Source organism: Micromys minutus (genome assembly GCF_963924665.1).
Source record: "Micromys minutus genome assembly, chromosome: 13".
NCBI lineage: Eukaryota > Metazoa > Chordata > Mammalia > Rodentia > Muridae > Micromys > Micromys minutus.
This window is the reverse complement of record NC_137982.1, coordinates 45,159,819-45,182,043: the sequence shown is the minus strand read 5'-3', so window position 1 is coordinate 45,182,043 and position 22,225 is coordinate 45,159,819. Positions and strand designations below refer to the sequence as shown.

The window sequence follows — 22,225 nt, the reverse complement described above, 5'->3', positions numbered from 1 at the left end:
ACACCTACTGTGGTAACTCATAACCATCTGTATAACTCTAGTTCCAAAGGATCTGATGTCCTCTTTGCACCTCCATGGCACCAGACACACACATAGTACACAGACATACATGCAGGCAAAATGCTCATAAATGAGAAGTGTGAAGTCTCAGGGACTAGAGAGATGGCTGAATGGTTAAGGATATTTGCTGTTCTCCCAGAGTACTTGAATTCAGTCCTAGCACAAACATCAGGAGGCTCACAACTTCTGGATTCAGGGGATCCCATCCCCTCTTCTGGCCTCTGTGGGCACCTGCACACATATAGCAGACAAACTCACACACATGAATAAAAATCTTAAAAAAGAAATACAAAATCTCAAAATGACTAAAACCCATTAAAGATTAACAAGAAGGGATTAGTAATGTCTTTATTGTGTGCTCATTTGTCAAACGTGGGTAAAGTTTATATTTTTCAGCTAACTAAATTTGTTTAAGTGGAAACTTATATTGCTCATTTTTGTATGTATTATTAATATATTGTATTTGTTAATATATATGCTTATATATGTAACCATAAAGGAAACATTTACTTAGCCTATTATGCTAAATAACCCCCTTTTGCTCCAATTAGAAGTTTTTCAGATCGGCTGTAAGATGTTAGTTTCTTACTAGAATTAGTTTTTCTTTTATATAAGAAAGGAACACACTGAAAATATAGCATCCACTTATTATTTACAAGGGATGGTCTTATCTGACTGCATCTATTTCTGGTTCTTCTTAGATAAAACTGGCGTCTTTAAGTAATCTGACATCTAACTGGTTTCTAAGGAAAATACTGCTAGTGGACTTCATGGATGACTTGGTTCTCTTTAGGAAAACTGTAGTGCTCCTAGGTTATAGTATGAAAGGAAAACCTGAAAACAAAAGCCAAATGCCTCTGTGCCTGAAGCAAGACTCTGGTTACTTTTAAATGAAAAGAAACCTTGAAATTCCTTCACTAGTGATCAGCACTCACTAAGGCCCTTTGGCTTTGTGAGAATGTTTATTGTCACAAAGTATTTCATATTTTTTATATGATTAAAATTTAATTCCCTTTCTTATGTTGAATTGGCTTTCGTCTATTTTGTTTTTTTAATTGAAAAGGATTAATAGAAGGAAGTATAAGGTCCCTCTGTTTTCTCCCTTTGTATAATCTTGTTGCATGTCTCTACATAAGCTGTTCTGGCCACTCATCATCGTAACCAGCTGGGCCATTTCACCTGCTGGAGCCATTAAAGAGGACTCTCTCCCCCTAGATTAATCCCCTCCGACATTAGTTTTTTGCACTGACAACTGCAGCAGGCATTCAGGATTTGCAGGTGGCCAGTGTGACGCACATAATTGCCTACAATTTTAGGCAATGAATAAAAATGGTCTACATTACTTGTCAAAGGTTGTATATGCAGTGCCAAGTGAGATCTATGGGAAGCCTTTTAGGGTTTAAAGAACAGTTAATAGCAAGGCTGCACAGGGCTTTTTTAATCATAATGCATTTGTAATATAGCACTTTGATCTTCTCCTTGTAGGAAATGGTGTTACATTAGCCACTTTTAAACATTTATGAGTGAAATTCAGTTATAGAAGAGTAAAAGTGATTATTCTTAAGCAGAATATGTTCAATTTCATTAAAAGTTTTCGTCTTGCCCCTTCCTTGTTAAAATCCATGGGAAGCCCTTTCCCTGGGGGGGCTTCAAATCAGGATCTAAGGATACAGGGCCTTTTCTTTATTTTTCTTGTTGGTAACAGTAAGATTTACAAGGAAGGTATACTAAATATAGAGATAATTTATACAAATGGACATTTACAAGAGAATAACTGGCCATAGTGATGTAAAAATACTCTCAGGAAATCTATTACTAGAAATTGTGCTGCAACAAATTTAAAGAAATGAATATTTAAAACACGCCCATAAATTATCTTTACAAAAACAAAACAAAAAAATGTCCCCAAAACTGAAGGTCCAGATGACTCTCAAATATGCCTCTTCTGGAAGAGCTCAGTTTGACCTTTCAGCCCTGAGAGCCTTTTATTAACACCTGCCTGTAAGGAGACCCTTGCCACACGCAGCTTTTAGATTCAGACCCACAGAACTGATGAGGAAAGGCTTGAAGGGTTCAGTTTGTGTCACTTGCTGTTTGGCGTTTCCATTTCACAGATGATTAATCTTTCTGTGAAGAAAGGCCAGAGAAACAAAGCCCAGCGGCCTCTTCCCGCAGTTCCTCCTTCTGAATGCACACTAGCTTGCTAACTAAAAGGCCTTTAGATTTCCAGCAGAGAGAGATGTTCTGAAAGTGAATGCAGCTGGTTGGAGGTCACCAGTGCAGGGCTCTTGCCATTGTGTAATGGAGGCTTCAGCAGGTTGGGGTAGGGGAGCAGTGGAGAAGTGACAGGGAGAAGGGTTGGCAAAAAAATTAATTCAGAAGAGAAAAGGTTTGGGTCAGTTCATTTAGTATTTTACAGAGTAAATAATCAGTCGTAGGTTTAAAGTTATTTTGTTTACATTTCTTTTTAAGGGAAAACTGCTTTACTCTCTCTTCAGTATACTCCTCGTTCCATAATGCCATGTGACATCCCTAGATAGCGTTGACTCTGAATTTCTTAGATGTGGTCAAGTTGTCTTGCAGCTTTCCTTATTGTTATGTTAACTGATTTTGCTGACTTTGTACACTAAAAATGTAATGCTTCATCAATGTTTCATCAGTTTTTGTTTGAGAAACAAAAATTGTATTTCTGCTCATTACAAGAGTTATCTTTATTTTGAGGACTTGAAACTTTTAGCACTTAGTGTCCGGTGCTTACTGCTCATCTTGCATTTACTTTTTTCCTTGGTTGTGTGCAGGACATAATGTGCAAAGTCAAGTCTTGGGTTATAGATCAAAAGAAACCTGTTCGCTTCTATCATGACTGGAATGACAAGGAGGTACGTGTAAATACTGTTACTGCCTTCCCTCTTGATTTCTCAGAGAACAAATTGAGCGGCTATTATCCTGTAGTTAGTGTTACATAGTTTTACTTCTGTCAGCTGTGGTAAATTCCTAAGCTTATTTCCCCTTTTCCCAGTCTGCCACTTTAAATATCTCATCACATCTAACCCTTTATAAACAAAAGATTATAAAAATGAAAATGTTTACTCAAAAGTGTTTATGTTCAAATAATTCAATGTCTTACTCCATATTTAATAAGCTTTTCAAAAGGGTTCTTTCTCTGTCTCCTACTCTAGATTGAAGTGTTGAATAAACACTTATTTTTGACTTCCAAACCAATGGTCTACTTGGTGAATCTTTCTGAAAAAGACTATATAAGAAAGAAAAACAAATGGTAAGTTTTTCTTCTCTGGATATATCCACATACATATTTCTGATACAAAGCATATAGGTATGTATAGATGTGTGTATGATGTGTTTGATTTCAGTATCTTTTTCTTATAAAATGTTAAGCATTAGAAAGCTTTATCTCATATTACATTTAAAAGGTAAGTCTCCTAGATGATTTGCACTAAGAGAACATTACAAACTGGATTTGATTAGGAAATTTTGAATCATACAAATTTGCTTATCAAATTTAACTTTTTAAAATATTTTGTTTAGTTTTGTTACAAAATTAGAGTAAATTTATTTAGAACAATAAAGTATTTTAAACTGAGAATTTGTAGCCACATTGATATTTCAGGTGACCTTAAAACCTCTCTGAGGGATTGCAGCTGGACATAAATTTTAAATTCCAGATTGAATAGTTGTGGGGAGAGAGAGAGAGAGAGAGAGAGAGAGAGAGAGAGAGAGAGAGAGAGAGAGAGAAGCAAAACTTAGGTGTGGAAATGGATCCTGGTTTGAAACATGCTGCATTTGCATGTTGCCATTCTAGTGTGTAACTAAAATCTGCAAGATTGGCTACCGTTCCTTAAAATGTCCAAGAGAACTCCTGTGTGGAGCTCTTCTGTCGGTGTGGTACCGAGACATTTGCACAGTGCTCAGTGACTTGCCTCACTAGACCCTCACGTTTTATACTATTGAGTCATAGAAACAAATCAAAACTATACAAAGAAAAAGATCTGAGTTCTCCCAAAATATATTGTCGGTTTCTCCCTGTACTTCATTAAGTACTTAGATGCACATGGTTTCAATTTTCCATTAAAAAATTCTCATTTCCATATGATATCAAAGAGTGAGAAGGCTTTAAACTGAAAAATAAACATTCATAGACTGGAAGCCAAAACAATAATTAATGTCAGATGGTTAACTCCAATAAATCATTAGAATAAATTCTGTGAAATTACTGCAACTAAAAATGCCCTGTTGGTATTACTACAAGACATTTTGTGTCCCTGATAGGATGCCGAGTTTAACCTCTTTATTGGCAATGTTCTAGAAAGAATAATTTAGAATAAAAATGTAGTTCAGACTGGTCATTGTCTTCCAAAAAGTAATTAACTTTAAAATATAATCAGTTTCATCTTGTTTCAAACTCTAATAAATTTGATGATTAATGTGTCAAAAATTGTTTGCTTTAAGAAAGAGTTTTAAAATGTATTATTTGACTTAAGTTAATAAATCTCCTCATGGAAGAATGAATGGTAACTTTTCCTGAGGCTGGGTAAAACAATACAGACATCAAAGTTTACATGAAAAGGGATGAGTCAGTTTCCTTGCCCAAAGGGGCTTCTCACACCTGTATTTCGATGATTACAGGTAGAACTCCCTGGCTCTAATTGTATAGTAAATACCATTTCCCAGACCCTAATGGTAGACAGACTGCTTAGGAGACGCCAGTCTGTGATTTAGCTGTCGCCAGACACCCCATGTTTTGTGAGAGCAGTTGTGATGATGATATGGTTATAGCCCATTGAAACTACTCTTGTCTAAATAACAAATTTTAATTTGTAACAACATAGATGTATGAATGGTTCTATTTATAAAACCAAATTTTTGTAGGTTTTATGTCAGCTAATGATCTGGTCTGATGTTGGGATCTGTGTGTTGGGGGAGGTGTCCAGATCTTGTGGAAGTTAGTGTAATTGTAGCTGAAAGATCAAAGACTGGGTAACTGAGTGATGTTCCAGAAGAGCATTTACCACATAGCCATTTTCTGTACAGTTTCTGCCGCCTGCTGTTCCTATTTTCCCTCAAGCTAGCCCTTGACTACCCCCTGTGCATCCTGCTCGTAAAGCACGATTGAGGAAGTATTTGTCATGGATTTATGAGTGGGAAGCACTGTGTGATAGGGAATGGCATCTACTGGAGCCAGAAAGATTGCCAGTTTGCTTCCATCCAGCCGCTCGGCTGTGGCTTTAAATCCTCCATGTAGCACAGCCTTCATAGTAGAGCGCAGACGATTCCTTATTATGAAAGATGAGCACACTGGGCTCTGCAGTGTTACAACACTGTAAGCAAATGTAAATAGTAAAATTGATTTTAATTCTAAGTCCATTTGCTCTGTTAGCATCTTGGTTGTTGCTAATGTTTGTATCTAAGCCCCATTTACATCAGTTGCTTTTTTACCTGCCCTGCAAAAAAAAAAAAAATTGTTTTAAGGTTAACATGTAATATTACTGTAGCAAATAGGACTGATGTGGGAAGCGGTAATAAATGTGCTTGAAGGAGCTGGGACTGCTAGGTAGTAGCACTTGCCTAACTTGTACAAGGTCCTGAGCTGTCTCCAGCATCAAGAAGTAACACACACACACATACACTCCTGTGTTTTAAATGTAGAAAACTATTTTTGGTGGTTAGAAAAGATCAAGAAAAGTCTGTGGCTTTGACCCCAAGAGGAAGACTATATTTATTTCAGGTCACATTTCTAGAGCAATAAACATTTTTGATTACTGGCTAAAATTCATTTTAAATGATAGGGTGTTATTTTTTTAATTCTAAGGTTCTGTTTTTTAGTTTAGTTTTTTTTTTTTTTTAAAGAAGCATTTTGGTAGATAAGGCTATTGTATATGAACTACAGGCACTGACTTTTGAAAGGTAAAAGCTGTACCGACTCTGACCGTCCACCGTATTAACAATGCTGAATTCATTAGTTCATTGATGGATGACCAACACCTAGGTCCTGAAGAGAAGCTGGTATGGCAGCCAGGGTGACTGTAGTTGTGTTATGATCAGATGACAGTAATCAAGACACTGTAAAAGAATCTAGAGAAACCTTTAATGTTATTATTACAAATGAATGAATAAAACTATGTGGACATTTTTGTTGATTTTGGTGGTTGCTAATGATTTTTGAACACTTCATTTTCTAAACATGATCAGTTGTTACAAGCAAGATTATATACCCAGTGTTAATTTTCATTTTAGATTGCCTAGTGAGTCATGGTGTCAAGCAGGTATGGGACATTCAAACTGTCAAACCGCTGCTTAATTGGAGGTTTAAATTTCAATCTTTGTACCTTTGCTGCTCTGTTAGTAATATATGCTGTCCAATTATGGAATCAGTAGAACAAACTAATTTTAGATATTTTTACACCTAAGAGCTACCAATTATGTTTCGTTCATGTGCTCCCTTGTCCTTACCGTTGTGTAAACTATTGATAAGGACAGTTAAGTCTTGACTGTTTGTACCACATAGACATTCATCTAGAAATACAAGTAAAATTTAAAACATGCACACTTCTTACATACATCTTGGTTAATAAGTGAGTCATTTTAAATGATGAAATTGTTTCAAGATTTATAGACAGATATTTGGAAATCTTTTCAAGCTTTAGAACAGTCAGACTATGTCAAGGATACAAAATTTTAAATTCGCAAAAGCCTTATTAGACTATATACATATTATGTATGATTCAAGTTTTTTTATTTTTGTTTTGTGTTTTGATTTTTAGCTTTTCATGACAGTGTTTATTTGTATAATCCTGGCTGTCTTGGAACTTGCTTATAGACCAAGTTGGCCTCAAACTCAGAGATCCACCTGCCTCTGCCTCCCTAATGCTAGGAATAAAGGTGTGTGCCACCACACTAGTCATTAATTCAGCTTTTTGTCTGCCCAACTTTCTGCTTTTGTTAGTTTTTGATGTTTGTTACAAAACCAAAAATGACTTCAGAATGATACATATTGTGTAACTGGTGTAGGGGAAAATCATGGAATAGATTTAATCTTTACTTACTTTACCAAATTATTTTTAATAAAAGTTTAATTGATTTATTTGCATATATATATATGTACATGGTACGTGCCAGGGCATGCTTGTGGTCCTCAGAGGACAACTTCTGAATCATATGATTCCTAGAATGGAATTCAGGCTATCAAGGCTGGTGGCAAGTGTCTTTCCCCAGTGAGCCACCTCACCAGCCTCTCACATTTTCTCATATATGTGTGTTTTCATGCAATATTTGTTTCATGTGATAATATTTGTGAATTTCTGGATTTGTTTTGTTTGTGGTTGTTTTTCTTTGATAAAGCCAGGATTGGCCTTGAACTTGAAGCAATCCTCTTGCCTTCTTAGCTTTCAAGCCCACGAATTATGCATGAGTGAGCCAGACTTCTGCTTGGTTTTCATTAAATGGTTTTTGGTTACTCTTTCAGCAATTTCAAATTCTTATCAAATGGTAATAGTATACTAGTATACATCATGAGGACGCTAATTATAGAAATGTGTCTTTCTCTGTAAAGAGAAGACAATTGCCCCACAATAAATGCATATGTGAAAGCCTGTTTGCATTTTGTTCAGTGTGATTTATGGCTCATTATTTCTATTTGTGAGATAGTTCACTAATTAAAAAAAAATACTATGTTAGGATCATCAGTTGTAATTTCCATGAGCATCATCTCCTATTGGTGATTTCTGAGTGATATAATCCATCAAATGCATAGGATTACGTGTTTTTTTCTCTATAAACAACAAAAAACAACAAACGTTTCATAATTTTTTCTAGCTTCAAGAGAATGTACGGTTTAAGCCCTTTTTAAAGACAGCATTTCATAGAATACTTAGGTGACTTCTATGAAATGGTCATTTGACCCTCCAAGGCAGTGTGACCCACAGGTTGAGAACCACTGTCATACACAGACATACACGTGATCTAGAAAATGAAAGAATTTTGTTTATAATTCTGCAGTGTTCTTCAAATTACCAATGATTCATGTTCATAAAGAATTTCCCTGGTACCCATTCCTACTCATTGGAGGATAGTTCAAGATAAATTCCTTAAAAGCCCATGTATTAGAGATTAATGACCTCAGATCTGATTTTGTTTCCCAAACAATGACTTAGGATAAGCTATAATCAAGAATGGGAGTTCAGGGGACAGCAGGGCTGGCTCAGTGGAGAAGAGTACTGGCTGCTTTTCCAGAGACCCTGGGTTCTGTTTCTAGCACCCACATGGTGCTGGCTCCTAACAATTTAAATACAGTGTCAGGGGTCCAACACTCTTTTCTGGCCTCTGTTGGCATCAGGCATGCACGCTGTATGCAGACATATATGCAGGAAACACCCCATGCACACTAAAAACTAGTAACAGTAATAAAAAATGGAATTTGACTAGTGGTTGGTAGAAGTGGAGAATTTTGAAGTTCAGAAAATCTAAGATTGTTGGAATTGAGACACAGCCTTGTGCAAGTGGAATGGCATCTTAAATGGTGTACATGTTTGTCTGGGACAACACAGAGGAGAACTGTTTGGACTATTTCAGTATTTTGTCCATTATGCCGTCTTTGCAGGATAAGAGAAAGTATTGCTTTCTCTGGCCTTTGCCCTCATGCTACATACTCTCTAGATACAGAACTCACATTTAGAATTATAGTTCACCAGACTTTTTGAAGGCTAACCCAAAATGCTATATATTCATAACATATCTAGTAAGAAAAATGAACTCTGAGACAGTCTGAGCGTATGCTTTAGTTCTAAATTAGGGAATCGCTTTTATCCAGAAGTTGACTTATTAAGAAAAACACTGCTTTGCCAGGTATGGCAGACACCTGTAATCTCAGAACTACAGACAGAGGCAGAGACAAAAGGAAATTAAATTTGAAGTACCAATGTTGTGGACTCTGCTACTTGGTATTTTGTTGTTGTTTTGGTTGGTTGGTTGGTTTTTTACTTAGGCAAATTACATAAGCCATCCTATAGAGAGCAGTTCATTCTATTGCTCATATAAAATATATTCTATAGAAACAAAATTCTCCAGACTTAATTATTATAGCTCAAGAGTAATTTAGTAACAGGAAAAGGGACTTGTTTGTCCTGAAGCACCTTTTGGATACTGGGTATTTTCCTTAGCTTTTCTCTGATGCCTGAGTAAAGAAGCAATATGTATCCCATGTCATGGGAGCTCACAAGCTCAGTGAGACGCCCAGGGTCACTGTGGCCCTATAGCCCTACAGTGTAACTGTTTGTAATTTCGATGGTCTTATTGTTGCTGCTAAGCTTCTATTAGTAACATTTTAAAAATCGTCATTGCATTAAAAATGTCTTAAAATAAATTAGAATTTGTTCTTCTAAAACCCCTTTATGAGAAATCTCTCAGTTTCTCTGCATGTGTGTGGTGTGTTTCTAGTGAATGTGAAGGATGAAGGATGCCATCCCTTGGATGTGCATGGAGTGCTGCATGGAGAGCATCCCCTGAAGAGCCACGCCTTCCCATGCTAGACTTTTCTGTTTCCTTTCACTTTTGCTTAGCATATGCAAAGCACATGCTCTATTACTAAGCTATATAGCCTCTAAATGTTATGATTTTTAAAACAAAATACTGTAAATTTACCAAAAAAAGGTGTTTGTGCAGATATCCAATAGCTTCTAAAGCTCCACATTCTGGTTTGTAGGAATTTCCCTACCTGCAATTTCATGGAGCATCATGCAGGTTGAGCACCCAGCTTAGGAGCACCTTTTCTTGCAAGGCTGGAGATAAGACTTGACTTTTCCCCTAGTCCTGTTCTCTCTTCCCTCAGTTCTTGAAAGTAAGACATTTCCCCTGAGTCTCATGGTGTGCCTTCTTGTCTTCCCTTAGAGTGGGCAGCCGTTGATTTGGCTAGCATTGAAGAAATGTGTGCATGTGAAAATAAAATACACATGTAGAATTGGCATGTCTATAGTCAAGATGAGTAATACTACCTAAATTATTGTGTCTTCATATTTTTAAGTTTTCAAGAACACATCTTTCCATCAGAAACATTAGTCTTGTGACAAGCACCATCAAAGCTTATTTAACCTACATTGTAGCAGACAGTTCAGTTTAGGTGAGACATGCATTGGTGTTTGTGTCCAATTTTATTACCAGTTTTCTGCTCAAAACTATTTCCTGAGATAGTTGACATGAAAACTTTGAGCTCACCCTTATTTATAAGGTTGGCGCTTTGTATAAGTATCCATTCTGTCTTTTAAAAAATACTTTATTATAGCAACGAGAAAATTAACTTCATAAAAAGTGTCATTAAGAATATTTAGTGAGTACATTTACACAATGGAGTACTACTCAGCCATCAGAAACAATGACTTAACCAAATTCTTAAGAAAATGGTTGCATCTAGAGAATATCATCCTGAGTGAGATAACCCAGTCACAAAAGAGCAGACATAATATGCAGTCACTGATAGTGGGATGCTAACCCCAGAGGCTCGGACTGCCCCAGAAACAACTCACAAACTATGTGAAGTTCAAGAAAAAAACAAAAACAAAAAAAAAAAACAAACAAACAAACAAAAAAAAGTCATGCTCAATCCTTATACACCAAGAAAACGTTGACTAATTCCGGGTTACATCCTGTTTTACATGTACTTTTTGCTCATTGTAACTAGTAAGACCTTAATGCAGAGTATCAAACCTTAAAAAAAAAAAGAAAAAAAAAAAAAGCCAAGCACTGACACAATTGTATTTGTATACATTTATGCAAAAATGTTTAAAATTTTTTTCTTTTATCTTTGTTTTTTAAAATAAAGTTTAAAAAAAAAAAAAGAATATTTAGTGACGTGGAAAGATGGCTCAGTGGTTAAGAGGACTTGGTTCTCTTCCGAAAGGTCAGAGTTGTGTCCTGAATGCGGAAGACTTGGAACTATCTGTGACTGCACAATTATTGATGCCTCCTGTGTGTCGTAGGTTATAAATAGAAAAGGCCCTTGTTCCCATAAGGCCGTTGTCTCATGGAAATAGATATTCAACAAGACATTAAACATAATGTTGAGACATTATTAGAACAGCGAATAAAGGCAAAACAGCCTAATGATGCCATCTTAGCTAACATAGCAGACGGCCTCAGGAAGAAGGAGCTCACTGAGGTTCAGAGCTGGGACAGAAAACGGGGTCAGTGCAGTCATGGAGAGACTGGATTTTATTATCTTACAGAGCTTCAAGAAACTACTTAAAAAAGAACTTAGGGGTTCTCATTCAAAGATACTGCAATTCAACATACGTTAAATATATGCATTCTAAAGTTTAACTCTTTATTTTTTTCTACATTGAATGTCATTGGTTAGCCTTTCCTATGCCAAACCAAAAGACACAGTAGATCACCATTTGTTTAATTTCCTGCTGTGTGACAGGCACTTGAAACTCAGAAATTGCTAAGATGTTAATAAAAAGCTGTGAAGCTTATATCAATAATAATATCGTACACTTTTTATAGATGGGACAGTTGGAAAGATAACAGAATATGCCCATTTACTTGAGTGTGTGTAGTGAAAGAGGTCCAGATGATGTGAACATTTATGTCTTTTCCATGTGTGATATAGAAGCAGGTGGTAAGTATGGGATGTACTGTGAATTCCCACAGACTTGAACTATGTGCTACTCCTACGATGCATTTCTCTTGTTGCTGGGTTTGCCTTGCCTTTTGGTTTTATTAATTAATTACTTAAATTAATTAATTTGCCTCACTGCTAAGAGGCGAAAGAAGTATATTTTAGCATTCATTTTTAGACGTGTTATAAAATTCAGGTAGAGAAAATTCTGTAGACACTACCAAAAACTGAAAATTGTATAAAATTGCCGAATCTGAAATAATTGGTGTTGCTACAGTCTAGACTTCCCCAAACTATAACGTCAGTTTTTATGTATTGACATGAACGTATTTCCATTGGAAACAAACCAGTGACAGTGATGGGCACGGCTGTGAGTGTATGTCTGTCCCAGCTGTCTCGGTTTTATAGCACTGCACACCCTTCTGTGGCTCTTCTTGCACACTAATGTTTCTGACAAGGAAATGTTTCCTAAATCAGGCTGGAAAGATGGTTCAGCGGTTAGAGCACTGCCTGCGCTTCCAGAGGTCCTGAGTTCAGTTCACAGCAACCACATGGTGGCTCACAACCATCTGCAATGGGATCTGATGCCCTCTTCTGGTGTGTCTGAAGACAGCGATAGCAACAGTGTACCCACATATATGAAATAAAAAAGTCTTTAAAAAATAGCAAATTATTGTTAAAAAAAAAAAAAACAATTCTTTACTGCCAGACTGAGCAAGCTGTAGGACAGGAGAAAATACCACCAACTAGAGTTATGGCAAATAATTTGTATGACTAATGTTGGACTGTGGTGGGTAATGACAGTCTGCACTTATTAATGAACCACTTATATTTGAGTCCCAAGAACCTTATAAAGTAGATAATATTATCGCTCACCTTTGGAAGAAGGAAATTAAAGATGATGACCAGAGTAGCCACCAGGCAGCGTTAGGATTGAAACCTCAGCCATTTGTCTGCAGAGCCCACTCAGTGTTCTTCACAGCTGTGTCATCCAGTGTCAGCACCAGGTCATCAGAGATGCTGCCAAAATAAAAAGGGCCTGAAAATATGTCACATGCCAGGCACATTCCTGTACTATACATTTTATGTCAGTAAAGCTTTATTATTGCTAAACAATTCACATGTTCTACATGAGTCAGAGATTGGCTCAGCAATTCCAAGCACTGCTCTTCTCCAGAGGACCGCAGTTCAGTTCCTAACTTTCATGTCTTGTGGCTTTCAATAGCTTATATTCCAGATCCAGGGACTCCAGTGCCTTCTGGCTCCTGTGGGCATCTGCACATTCAAGGAATACATACAGAGAAATACATGTACATATAAATTTTAGATTTGAATTTTTTGAGATTAAAAAATGTTCCTAATACAATTAGAAAGTGCCAATTGAAAATAACATAAAAAATATATTTATGGACTTACCTCTAAAACTCTTTTCCAATTTAACAGCCTTTACAGGGACAATTATTGAAATAGTTTATCTGTTGCTATATGGAAAAAAATATATTTACTTGCTTTTTAAGACATCTACTTTCAGGCTGGAAAGTTGGTTCAGCGTTTAAGAATACTTGTTGCCCAACCAATGAGTCCGCAAGGAGAGACCCATGGTTCCAGGTACACATGCAGCAGAGGATGGCATTTTCTGACACCAGAAATGGGAGGAGAGGCCTTTGGTTCAGTGAAGGCTCGTTTACCCAGTGTAGGGAAATGCCAAGATGCTGAGGTGGTAGAGGGTGGTTGGGAGAGGGGGCACCGTCATGGAGGTAATGGGGGGAATGATATTGTGGGAAAGGGATAACATCTTAAATGTAAATGCAGAGAATATTTTTAAAAAGATGAAAAAATAAAGAATGCTTGTTGCACATGAGAGGACCTGGGTTCAGTTCCCAGCACCTGGCATTGCAGCTTACAAACCATCTGTAACTCCAGTCCCAGGGTCTCCAGTGCTCTCTCCTCTGATGTCTGGACACCAGACATGACCATGGTGCCCAGACATACAGGCAGGCACACTCACACATAAAATAATAACATACATAATCTTAAAAGCAAAACCAAAAACCCTACTTTCTCCAACCACTGGTTGTTTGTTTGATTTCTAGTGCTGGAATCAAACTCAGGCCTCATGGCTGCTAACAAGTGCAATACCATCAAACCACACCCCCTCAGTGTTTGTAATTACACACTGATTTACTATATTCATTACATTTTCAATAATAAGGATTCGTTTTTCTATTTTATTTTTTTATTTTATGTTTGAGATTATAATATAATTACAACATTTTCTCCTTTCTTTTCCTCCCTTCAAATCTTTTCATACACTGTTCCTTGCTCTCTTTCAAATCATGGCATCATTTTCCATTCATTGTTGTTGTTGTTGTTTGGTGGTGGTGGGGTGTGTGTGTGTGTGTGTGTGTGTGTGTGTGTGTGTGTGTGTGTGTGTACATAAAATTCCTAAATGCAGGCCATTTGGTTTGTCTGATGTCGCTTCTGTGTGTTTTTTCTGGGCTGATGGTCTGGTATTGGATACCCACCGTTACTGTACTACTCCCTGGCCAAGACCATTTTTCCCATTCTCGGCATCAATAAGGGTTTGCTTTTAAGAACTACCTGAAAAATAGAGATGCAGGTCTGTCTGTCCTTGTGTGTCAAGTGGGTGATTTGTGTATTGCTCTGGGTAATTACTGTTTTAGTTCATAACTGTGTATGTGCATGTTCATATGCACAGATACGTGGGAATGAGACTTGGGAGAAGTAACTACCATCGGTCAGAAGCTCAGTGTGTGCTGACGTAGAGGCATCTCCATATGCTTTTTGCTGTGCTTCATCTTTTCAGCAGGCTCACAGGACAATACGGCCTGTTAGGGACGACAGCCCAAGGCTTAGAGAGGTGAAGTAAAAAACTAGCTAAATATTGGAACATTTCTTTTATTTTGAATTCAGGAGATAAAGTATGAAATGTTTTTGCATTATAGCATATTTTAATGCAAAAAAGCATGCAAAGAAATTTCTATGTTGCTTAAATCCTAGTGAAAATTTACAAAAATTCATGTCTGACAGAGAACACATCTAATTGGGAAATATAGGAAGAATGACAACACAGTTTGATTAGCTTTCTTACAGCCCTTGGTGTCTTCACCTGTCAGAGTGTTTCTCTGAAAAGTCTGTCAGAATTAAATGAAATACTATGTACAACATACTAAGTTAAACTGTTCTATGATAGAATAGGTTCAGTTTCAGTATTGTTTTATGCAGTTCTTCTAATTCTGTGAGAGCACACACGTGTTTATGAACATAAGTAGACTAACTAGTTTCCGGAACTTGTCATTATGTAGTAAAATCTCTTAATCCAGTCCTTGCTGATACAGAACACTAGCTGTGTGTGACTGTCCTATAGATAGATGTTCAGGACTTACACCGAACGGTGGCCTTGAGAAAATCTTGCTCTGTCTTGTTTTCACTGATTAAGATTTGTCCCTATACATTTCTAACCAAATGGAGTTTTGAGTCTCTGTCCTGTATATTTTCTTTTTTAGTCAGTAGCTATGTAGTAGTACTATATAACTAAGTAAATCACCTTCTACATTAAAATAATGACTTAAATAGAGACTGGAAAAGAGAAATCTGTAAGAATACCTTATTATTTGGAAACAGGTGTCCCCCCAATTATATTTTAAGGAGTTATACAGAACAGTTTGTATAACAGTTTCTTATATCATAGAGCTTTAAGCTAATTCAGGCCAGATCTATAACCGAGACAAAAGAGAACAAAACAAGAGAATACGGTGATAGCAACCATTTGTTTTCTTTCTATATTCAAAGATAACATGTGGTTGTCTGCATCAAGAGCTTCTAAAGGCTATTATAATACAGCTGCAAAACCATATCTGAGTAAATACAGCGTTTGAACTAAATATGGTTTAGGAATTATGTTTTTTTAAAAAGTATACAAAGTATGATTGTCGTATTACTAGGATATTTTGTTTCAAATGTTATTAATTAAAATATTATGGACCGTCAAATATTTATTAACTGAATTATTATTTGGACATTTAGAATATATAGTTTCAATACCACCACATTAGATTGGAAGGTTCTGTAAGCTTTATAAGCTTGGGAAAGTGAAACAAAAGGAAAAGCAAGGCTAGTCGGCATTCTCAGCCCTGTGCTGGAGGTGTGCGTGTGGCTCAGCTGGGAATACCTGCTTTCATACAGGGTATCACTTAGGGACTTTCTTTCCTATGAAATATTTAATAGTTGTGGTTTTCAGTTTTATAGTTTATTTTAGTGGCCTATTGACATCAAGGGTTACTGATTGTTGTATTAGTGGTTCCTGACAAACAGAAATTATTTTATATTCTAACCCATTTCTGACAGAAGATATAAAGTTTTGACAAATACGTATGGCACAGCAAGTGTCCAATTCTAAAGAGCAAAATAAATGCAAAGCACCATTATGGTGAACACAAACAGCCTGAGAGCAAGTTATCGGCAGATAATTGTTGAACTGTTATGAATGGAGGAGGATGTGGAAACGGGGCATGATTGGCTGATGTTACATGTGTCCTTGATTACCTTCCTTGTGCTTTTATCCTAATAAGTGACATTCTTTGTATTCCCTGGGATGGCTAGACAGTCTGACACTGAAGAAGAATAAATATTGCATGTGGTACACATTAAGCTGTCATCCCAGACAGCATTTATAAAAAGTAACTGGAGAAATTCATAAGAAATTCTGTAGTGCTACAGTTTCCTGGCTCCAGTCATAATTGTCAAAGTTCCTGACACATCCAGGTCTTGAGAAATGATTTAGGTTTACAGTGGCTTGACGCATGAATAATTACCATGGGTTTGTGTTCTCACAGTGCCTTGGGATGTTAATATTTCTTCCAGAATGTTAGATTTTTCTGACCATTTTTGTTTTAGGAAATGTCTCTATACTGGTGATAGTGTCCTGTACTCCGGCTTTAGTGAGAGGGTTTTTAGTAATTTGTGTATTTAAAGACAAATGAGAGTTTTTTTTTAATGTTTGTGTTTGTTTTTAATCTTAGAAAATACTGCTTGCTTGTTTTAATGCTAGCAAATGACCTTGAAAATGGTATTTTTTTCCAGCAACATTGGAAAGCCTTCAAACAATTCAAATAAATACCATTTTTAAACTACCCCCCCAAAGCCTCAAGTCACTACTTGATGTTTCATTTTTTAAATAATGTATGCTTTTATTCACATACTTTTGTTATTTTAATGTAGTTCCTTGAGGCTGGCAGTATTTTATTTATACCAGTCACTCTTTTCTCTTACAATAGCCTTTCAGAAGCAGACATGACAGTGCCTTAGAGCAGCCATACCTCGTGGTAAGGACTCGCGTGAGCGATCCGTGTCTTCGCCTCGCTTCTCAGCGTGCATGGTTGTCTAAAGATGGCAACAGAACGAACTTTTAAACATGGATTCCTATAATTTGACACAATTATTCTAAACCATTTAAAATTAAGTAATTAGTATTCTTATTTCATAATCTAATCAAGACTTTAACATTCTATGAGCTGATTACTGTGAAAATATGATTAAGTATCAGAATGATTTAGAGCCCATTGCAAACAGGAAAACAACATTACACTTACCAAGTTTTGAGTTTTCAGCCTTTGTTTCAGGCACTGAGAAAGAAGTGAGACACACTGTATGTAACAGTTGTGTTTTGTGGTACTTTTTAAATTTATACTATTGATTTTGTTTTTTTTTTTTTTTAAGGATATTCTTGATACTTTGAAATCTAAAGCATCTATTTGTATTGAAGAAACTTATCTCCAAGTATATAACACTTCGTGACGTTACCTATGGCTTTTAACTCTCTAGGCCACTACAGAGCACAAAATATTTGCCCAACTGGTAAATTGAACTATAAGTCCCACTGTGGGAAATTGCTTTGCTGTGCACCAAACAGCAGTTATCTTAGTAATTGTACCTGAATTCTTTGTGGCTAATAGAGTGTGGATTTCTATTTTAAAAGCAGAAAATTATTTGTCTTAAATGCTTTTAATTGGGAAACACCTAAGTAAAATGAAAGGCAACAGACTATAATGAGGCATTAAACTGCTTTATTTTTAATTGTTTGTGCAGAAAAGTAAAATTCTTTCCCCTTTTAGTGTAAAACTGTGTATATCCGACATTTCACATTCTAAACGGGAGCTCCCAACAAGGAGCTTATCAGAGCAAATTGTCTAGTCCACCCCCTTCCTCACTCAAAACCTAATGACCCTTTATCATCATGGCTTAGATTGCTGGACACAGACGTGAGAAAATACAAGTAATCTGCAGGTAACTACAGCAGCTGCACTGCTGTCCTCAGAGAACTGACTGCTGGGAAGATAAAGAGCTTCCCACAGAGCCTGCGACTCTCCGGCAGCACAGCACATCATGAGCTCATACATGAAGTTTTATTTGCTGAAGACTCACAATAAGATGCATTAGGACATTCAGCAGGGACTCTTCTTAGATGAGCAGAGACATTCTGGAGGGTTATTAGTTGATGCACCAGTGCATAGCATCACTCTAAAAAAGTTCAGCGATATCACTTCTTTCTGTGGACAAGAAGGATTACGGCATAATGCAGCATTCAAGTTGAATTCTTTTCTTGATATTTATATAATCTACTCAGACTTTAATCACTTTCTGTGCACAGAAACCTGAGCTTCTTACTGAGTAGTTTGTTACTAGTTTTTAATGTGAAAGTAGAACAGCAGTTTTTGTTAGCATAAATTACCTTCAGAGGACTTGCGCGTGGCCAGGTGCTGCTTCTGTTAGATTGTAATCAGTGGGGTAAACTCATTTTTCTATTTGCACGCAGTTGAGTAATTTGCTGAGAAAAGAAAAGGACAGTTGGTCTGTGAGAAGGTACTGCACCTGTAGCTGAAGTTTTACAATTGTTGCTTTGTTACTGGATAAGATCATAGTTTCATATTGCTTTAAGAAACTACAATGCAAAATGTATCCAATCTTTTTGTGCATGAGATGTTTGTTTTTAGTTTAATGCATTTGGTGTGAGTTTACTAGATTGAGGTTAGTCAACAGAATTAGACTGATTGAACTCCAGGTGTGGATTTCTTTTCAAAAACCATTTTCTCATCATAGTCTTCTAAGAGCTAAATCGATTTCAGTAAAAGTTGTAACTCTTAGGTTAAGGCTGCTCACATTACAGTCATATGTCAAGATGAGTTATAGTCCCCAGAGTGTTTGACAAAATTACCATGTTAGTAATTGAAGGGTAATCTTCAGCAACCAGTATTGGTTAAGTGGTTTACATGCAGCAAAAAGAGGTAGTGAGTCTTCAGTGCAGTCTTGTGTAGTTGTGTGTTATGTATCTAGCTACAGGTCACTTCTTGTGGAGATTACGGAAGGGCTTGGAAAGTTATTTGGGCTTGGCTCCTACTCGTTTTTCTTGGGAATGTTATGATGTGCTGTCACATCACAACATTGTCCGTTTGTAAATGGAGCCCTAAAGTTACTCCATATGCCTATGATCCTTAAGGATTAATTTAGTATTTGTCTTCTAGTAGAGAATGACCAGTAAGTAAAGTAAAGTTTGTACCAGAAAATAGGAAGGAGAAATTATCTGTACATACTGTTGGTCATTAAAATCCCTGTTATTCTGCTGATGGCAATTAGTGTCACTTCTTCTGGAGATTTGTACCAGTGGTTTTTAGTTTATCTTTATATATCTGAAATATTCATGATGTATGGAATAGATTAAAATAGAATACAGAACATGAAGAATTGTTTGAGGCGGTATTATGCATTAATTCTGTTTTTAGTTTGCTATAAGATCTAAAGAAAAAAATGATACTTGTTTCCATTTAGCAGCAAATAGGAAACACAGAACTCAAAATTCTACAAAGTAACATTTCTTACCCACTCCGTGTTTAAAAGGAAAGAGAGCAGAGGAGCATGTGCGGCATGAGATTGTTTTGCATTTTTGTTTTTACATCACCAGATTAAGTATAATGAAACCCATCTGCAAACTAGAGAGCTGCTCATTGGTTTTCCTTTTTTCAAGGACTGTGTGTTCTGTGGGTTTTTTTCCCCTCTCCTTCTACAGTTTTTTTTTTTTCAACAAGATATACATAAAATTAAAAACCTTGTCTGTTATAAAGTTTTGTTTGAGCTTTTTAAACTGAGTGATTAGCAGAAATAATGACCCTGTCAGCCTTAATCACATTAAAATGTGGTTAACATCATTTAATTTTTTCCACTTAATATGCAAAAATTTCCAGTAGATTTGCAGTGAAGGCCATTGAAATTCCATTAGAACAAGAATAAAAATTTCAGGCACCATTTATTCAGAGAAGAAATAAAGGTCTCGATTGAGAACTGCTGAATCTTTCTATTAGAGACACTATGAATCATTACATTGAACTGTACCTTACATTTTGATAGACCTGTATCTGGCTTTTCAATGGGATGGAAATCATGTTTTCTCACATTTCATAAGGAAAAATATCAACTAGAATTGCCTGATTATTTAAGAAATGTGTAAAAGATCACCAAACAGTTGTTTTTTTCATGTTACTTCATCTTGCTTAGATTCTAAATAGAAAGTTATTTGTACCCTAAAATTGTTTTAAGGCATAAAGCAGACTGCAGAGCAACTTAAGAAATGTATGGATTCTGTTTTCAAGTTCCGTTGGAGTGTGACCTGGTGGCCACAGTCGGGCTCCGGACTTGATAGCTCATCATTCTTTCAAGCTCAGCTGGAGCATTCGCTGTGCTCAGGCTGCACTGGATACAATGGGCGAGTTCCCCACTGGTTCTAGGGTCTTTGCCTTTTCATGGTTACTTTTTTAATTTAATTGTTGTGCTGTGTTTATAGACTAAAAGAAGGAAAGCCTAACTTTTACTTTAAGCAATACTTTCTACTTAAGTTTCATTTGACATGTTTGATTTGCCAGGATCCCACATTTTAGATTGTGTAGAATGTTTTTACACCATGGGGAAGATAACTGTTGCGGCATATGCATGGTGAGTGGGGATGGTGGCTGGGACCGAGCCTGTTGCTCAGTAACTGCGTGACAGTTTGATGCTGCACTTGTCCATGACTTTTGTTTCGGGACCATTTGGACCTATCACATAATTGCGCTCATGTGCACTGTGTAGTAGGGACACCACGGACACTCGTGGGAGGCAGTCGGACCTAGGCTCCTTGCAGTGTCATTTCCTCTGGCATGCTTTTGTGTCTGAGGAAGTCCAAGATACTGCATTGTCAGCAGCAATGCCATGTCCTCCCAGCAAGCTGCTGCCCAGTGCTTCCTCAAGAGAGGTACAGAGTGACTCCTGAGCTGTCTGTCCTGGTATTGTGTGTTTTCTTTGGAACCTTTGTCACAGCAATATGATCTTGTGATCTTGTGTCTATCACTGAATAGAGGGAGATTGCTTGTTTGTTTTATATTTCCTGTGTTGGCGATGAACTCAGTAAGTAATGAATGAAAAAATGACTGAAAACCCATCGATGATGATGATGTTGCTGCTGCTGATTTGAGATAAGAGCTTGCTATGTAAGCTTGGGTAGCCTGGAATTCACCATGTATACCCACCTTCCCCTGCCTTGGGCCTCCAGTGCAGAATTAAAGGCATGCACCACCACACTCAGCCGAAAGTCCATTGTTTCTTACTTCCTTTATTTCAACACTTTTTAAAGAGTAATTTTTTATTTGCTATTTGAGAATTTTATACAATGAATTTTGGTCATATTCACCTCCTTTCCCTAATTCCTCCCAGATTCTCCTTCGTCTTCCTGGCCACCCAACATCATATTCCACATTGAAGAAAACTCTGCTTGCCTTCTCCCAGGCAGTAGTCAAATGCCAATAGTTCCTCAGCTAGGGGCGAGGACTCCTGCCCGCCTCCCTTCCTCCATGCTGGGACTTTGTCTGTCTTGAATTTGTGTGGGTCTTGAGCATGCTGTCACAATCTCTGCGCTCACATGTGCATCTGCCCTGCTCTGTCCTTGAAGTCAGCCACCACCTCTGCACTTCATGCCCTGTCTTTTGCATAGATCCCTGAGCCTTGAGTCACCAGTACTCACTTTCAGTCTTCATTAATAAAACATCTAGATGACTTGGAGTTAGCCTGTTCAGATATATCAGAGGCTTAAAACACAAGTAAAATCCTATTTCTCTCCAGTGAGTCAGAGAGTAAAACTTTTCAGCTTTGAGGACCATGTGTCCATTGCAGCTTCTCAGCACTATCATTGTAAAACTAAAGCAGTAATAGACAACATGTAACCAAGCAGGCATACCATTGTTCCAATAAAATTACATTTATAGGTCCTGAAATTTGAGTGAAGATCATGTAATTACTGGCATAAATTATTGTTTTCTTTAAGAAGTCATTTAATAATTGTTCAAAACAAAATAAAACATTGCAGTGATTTGCTAGCTCCAAGTTATACCTCACCATAACTAGCTTTTCTGCCGTCTGTGGGATGATAAACCCCGGTTCTCTACTGAAATCACTCTTTCTGACCATCAGCTCCTTCCTTAGCTATAACCGTGGTCT

The 22,225-nt window shown here is 36.9% G+C and overlaps 1 protein-coding gene across 1 annotated transcript in view; it reads left to right on the top strand.

The window, feature by feature from the left end:
• OLA1 (Obg like ATPase 1) overlaps positions 1 to 22,225 on the top strand; it is a 113,954-nt gene that overhangs the window by 66,911 nt on the left and 24,818 nt on the right. The window contains exons 6-7 of the mRNA XM_080927226.1: positions 2,859 to 2,939; positions 3,240 to 3,337. Coding sequence (XP_080783352.1) covers positions 2,859 to 2,939; positions 3,240 to 3,337 — 179 coding nt within the window. The remainder of the gene's footprint in view (positions 1 to 2,858; positions 2,940 to 3,239; positions 3,338 to 22,225) is intronic.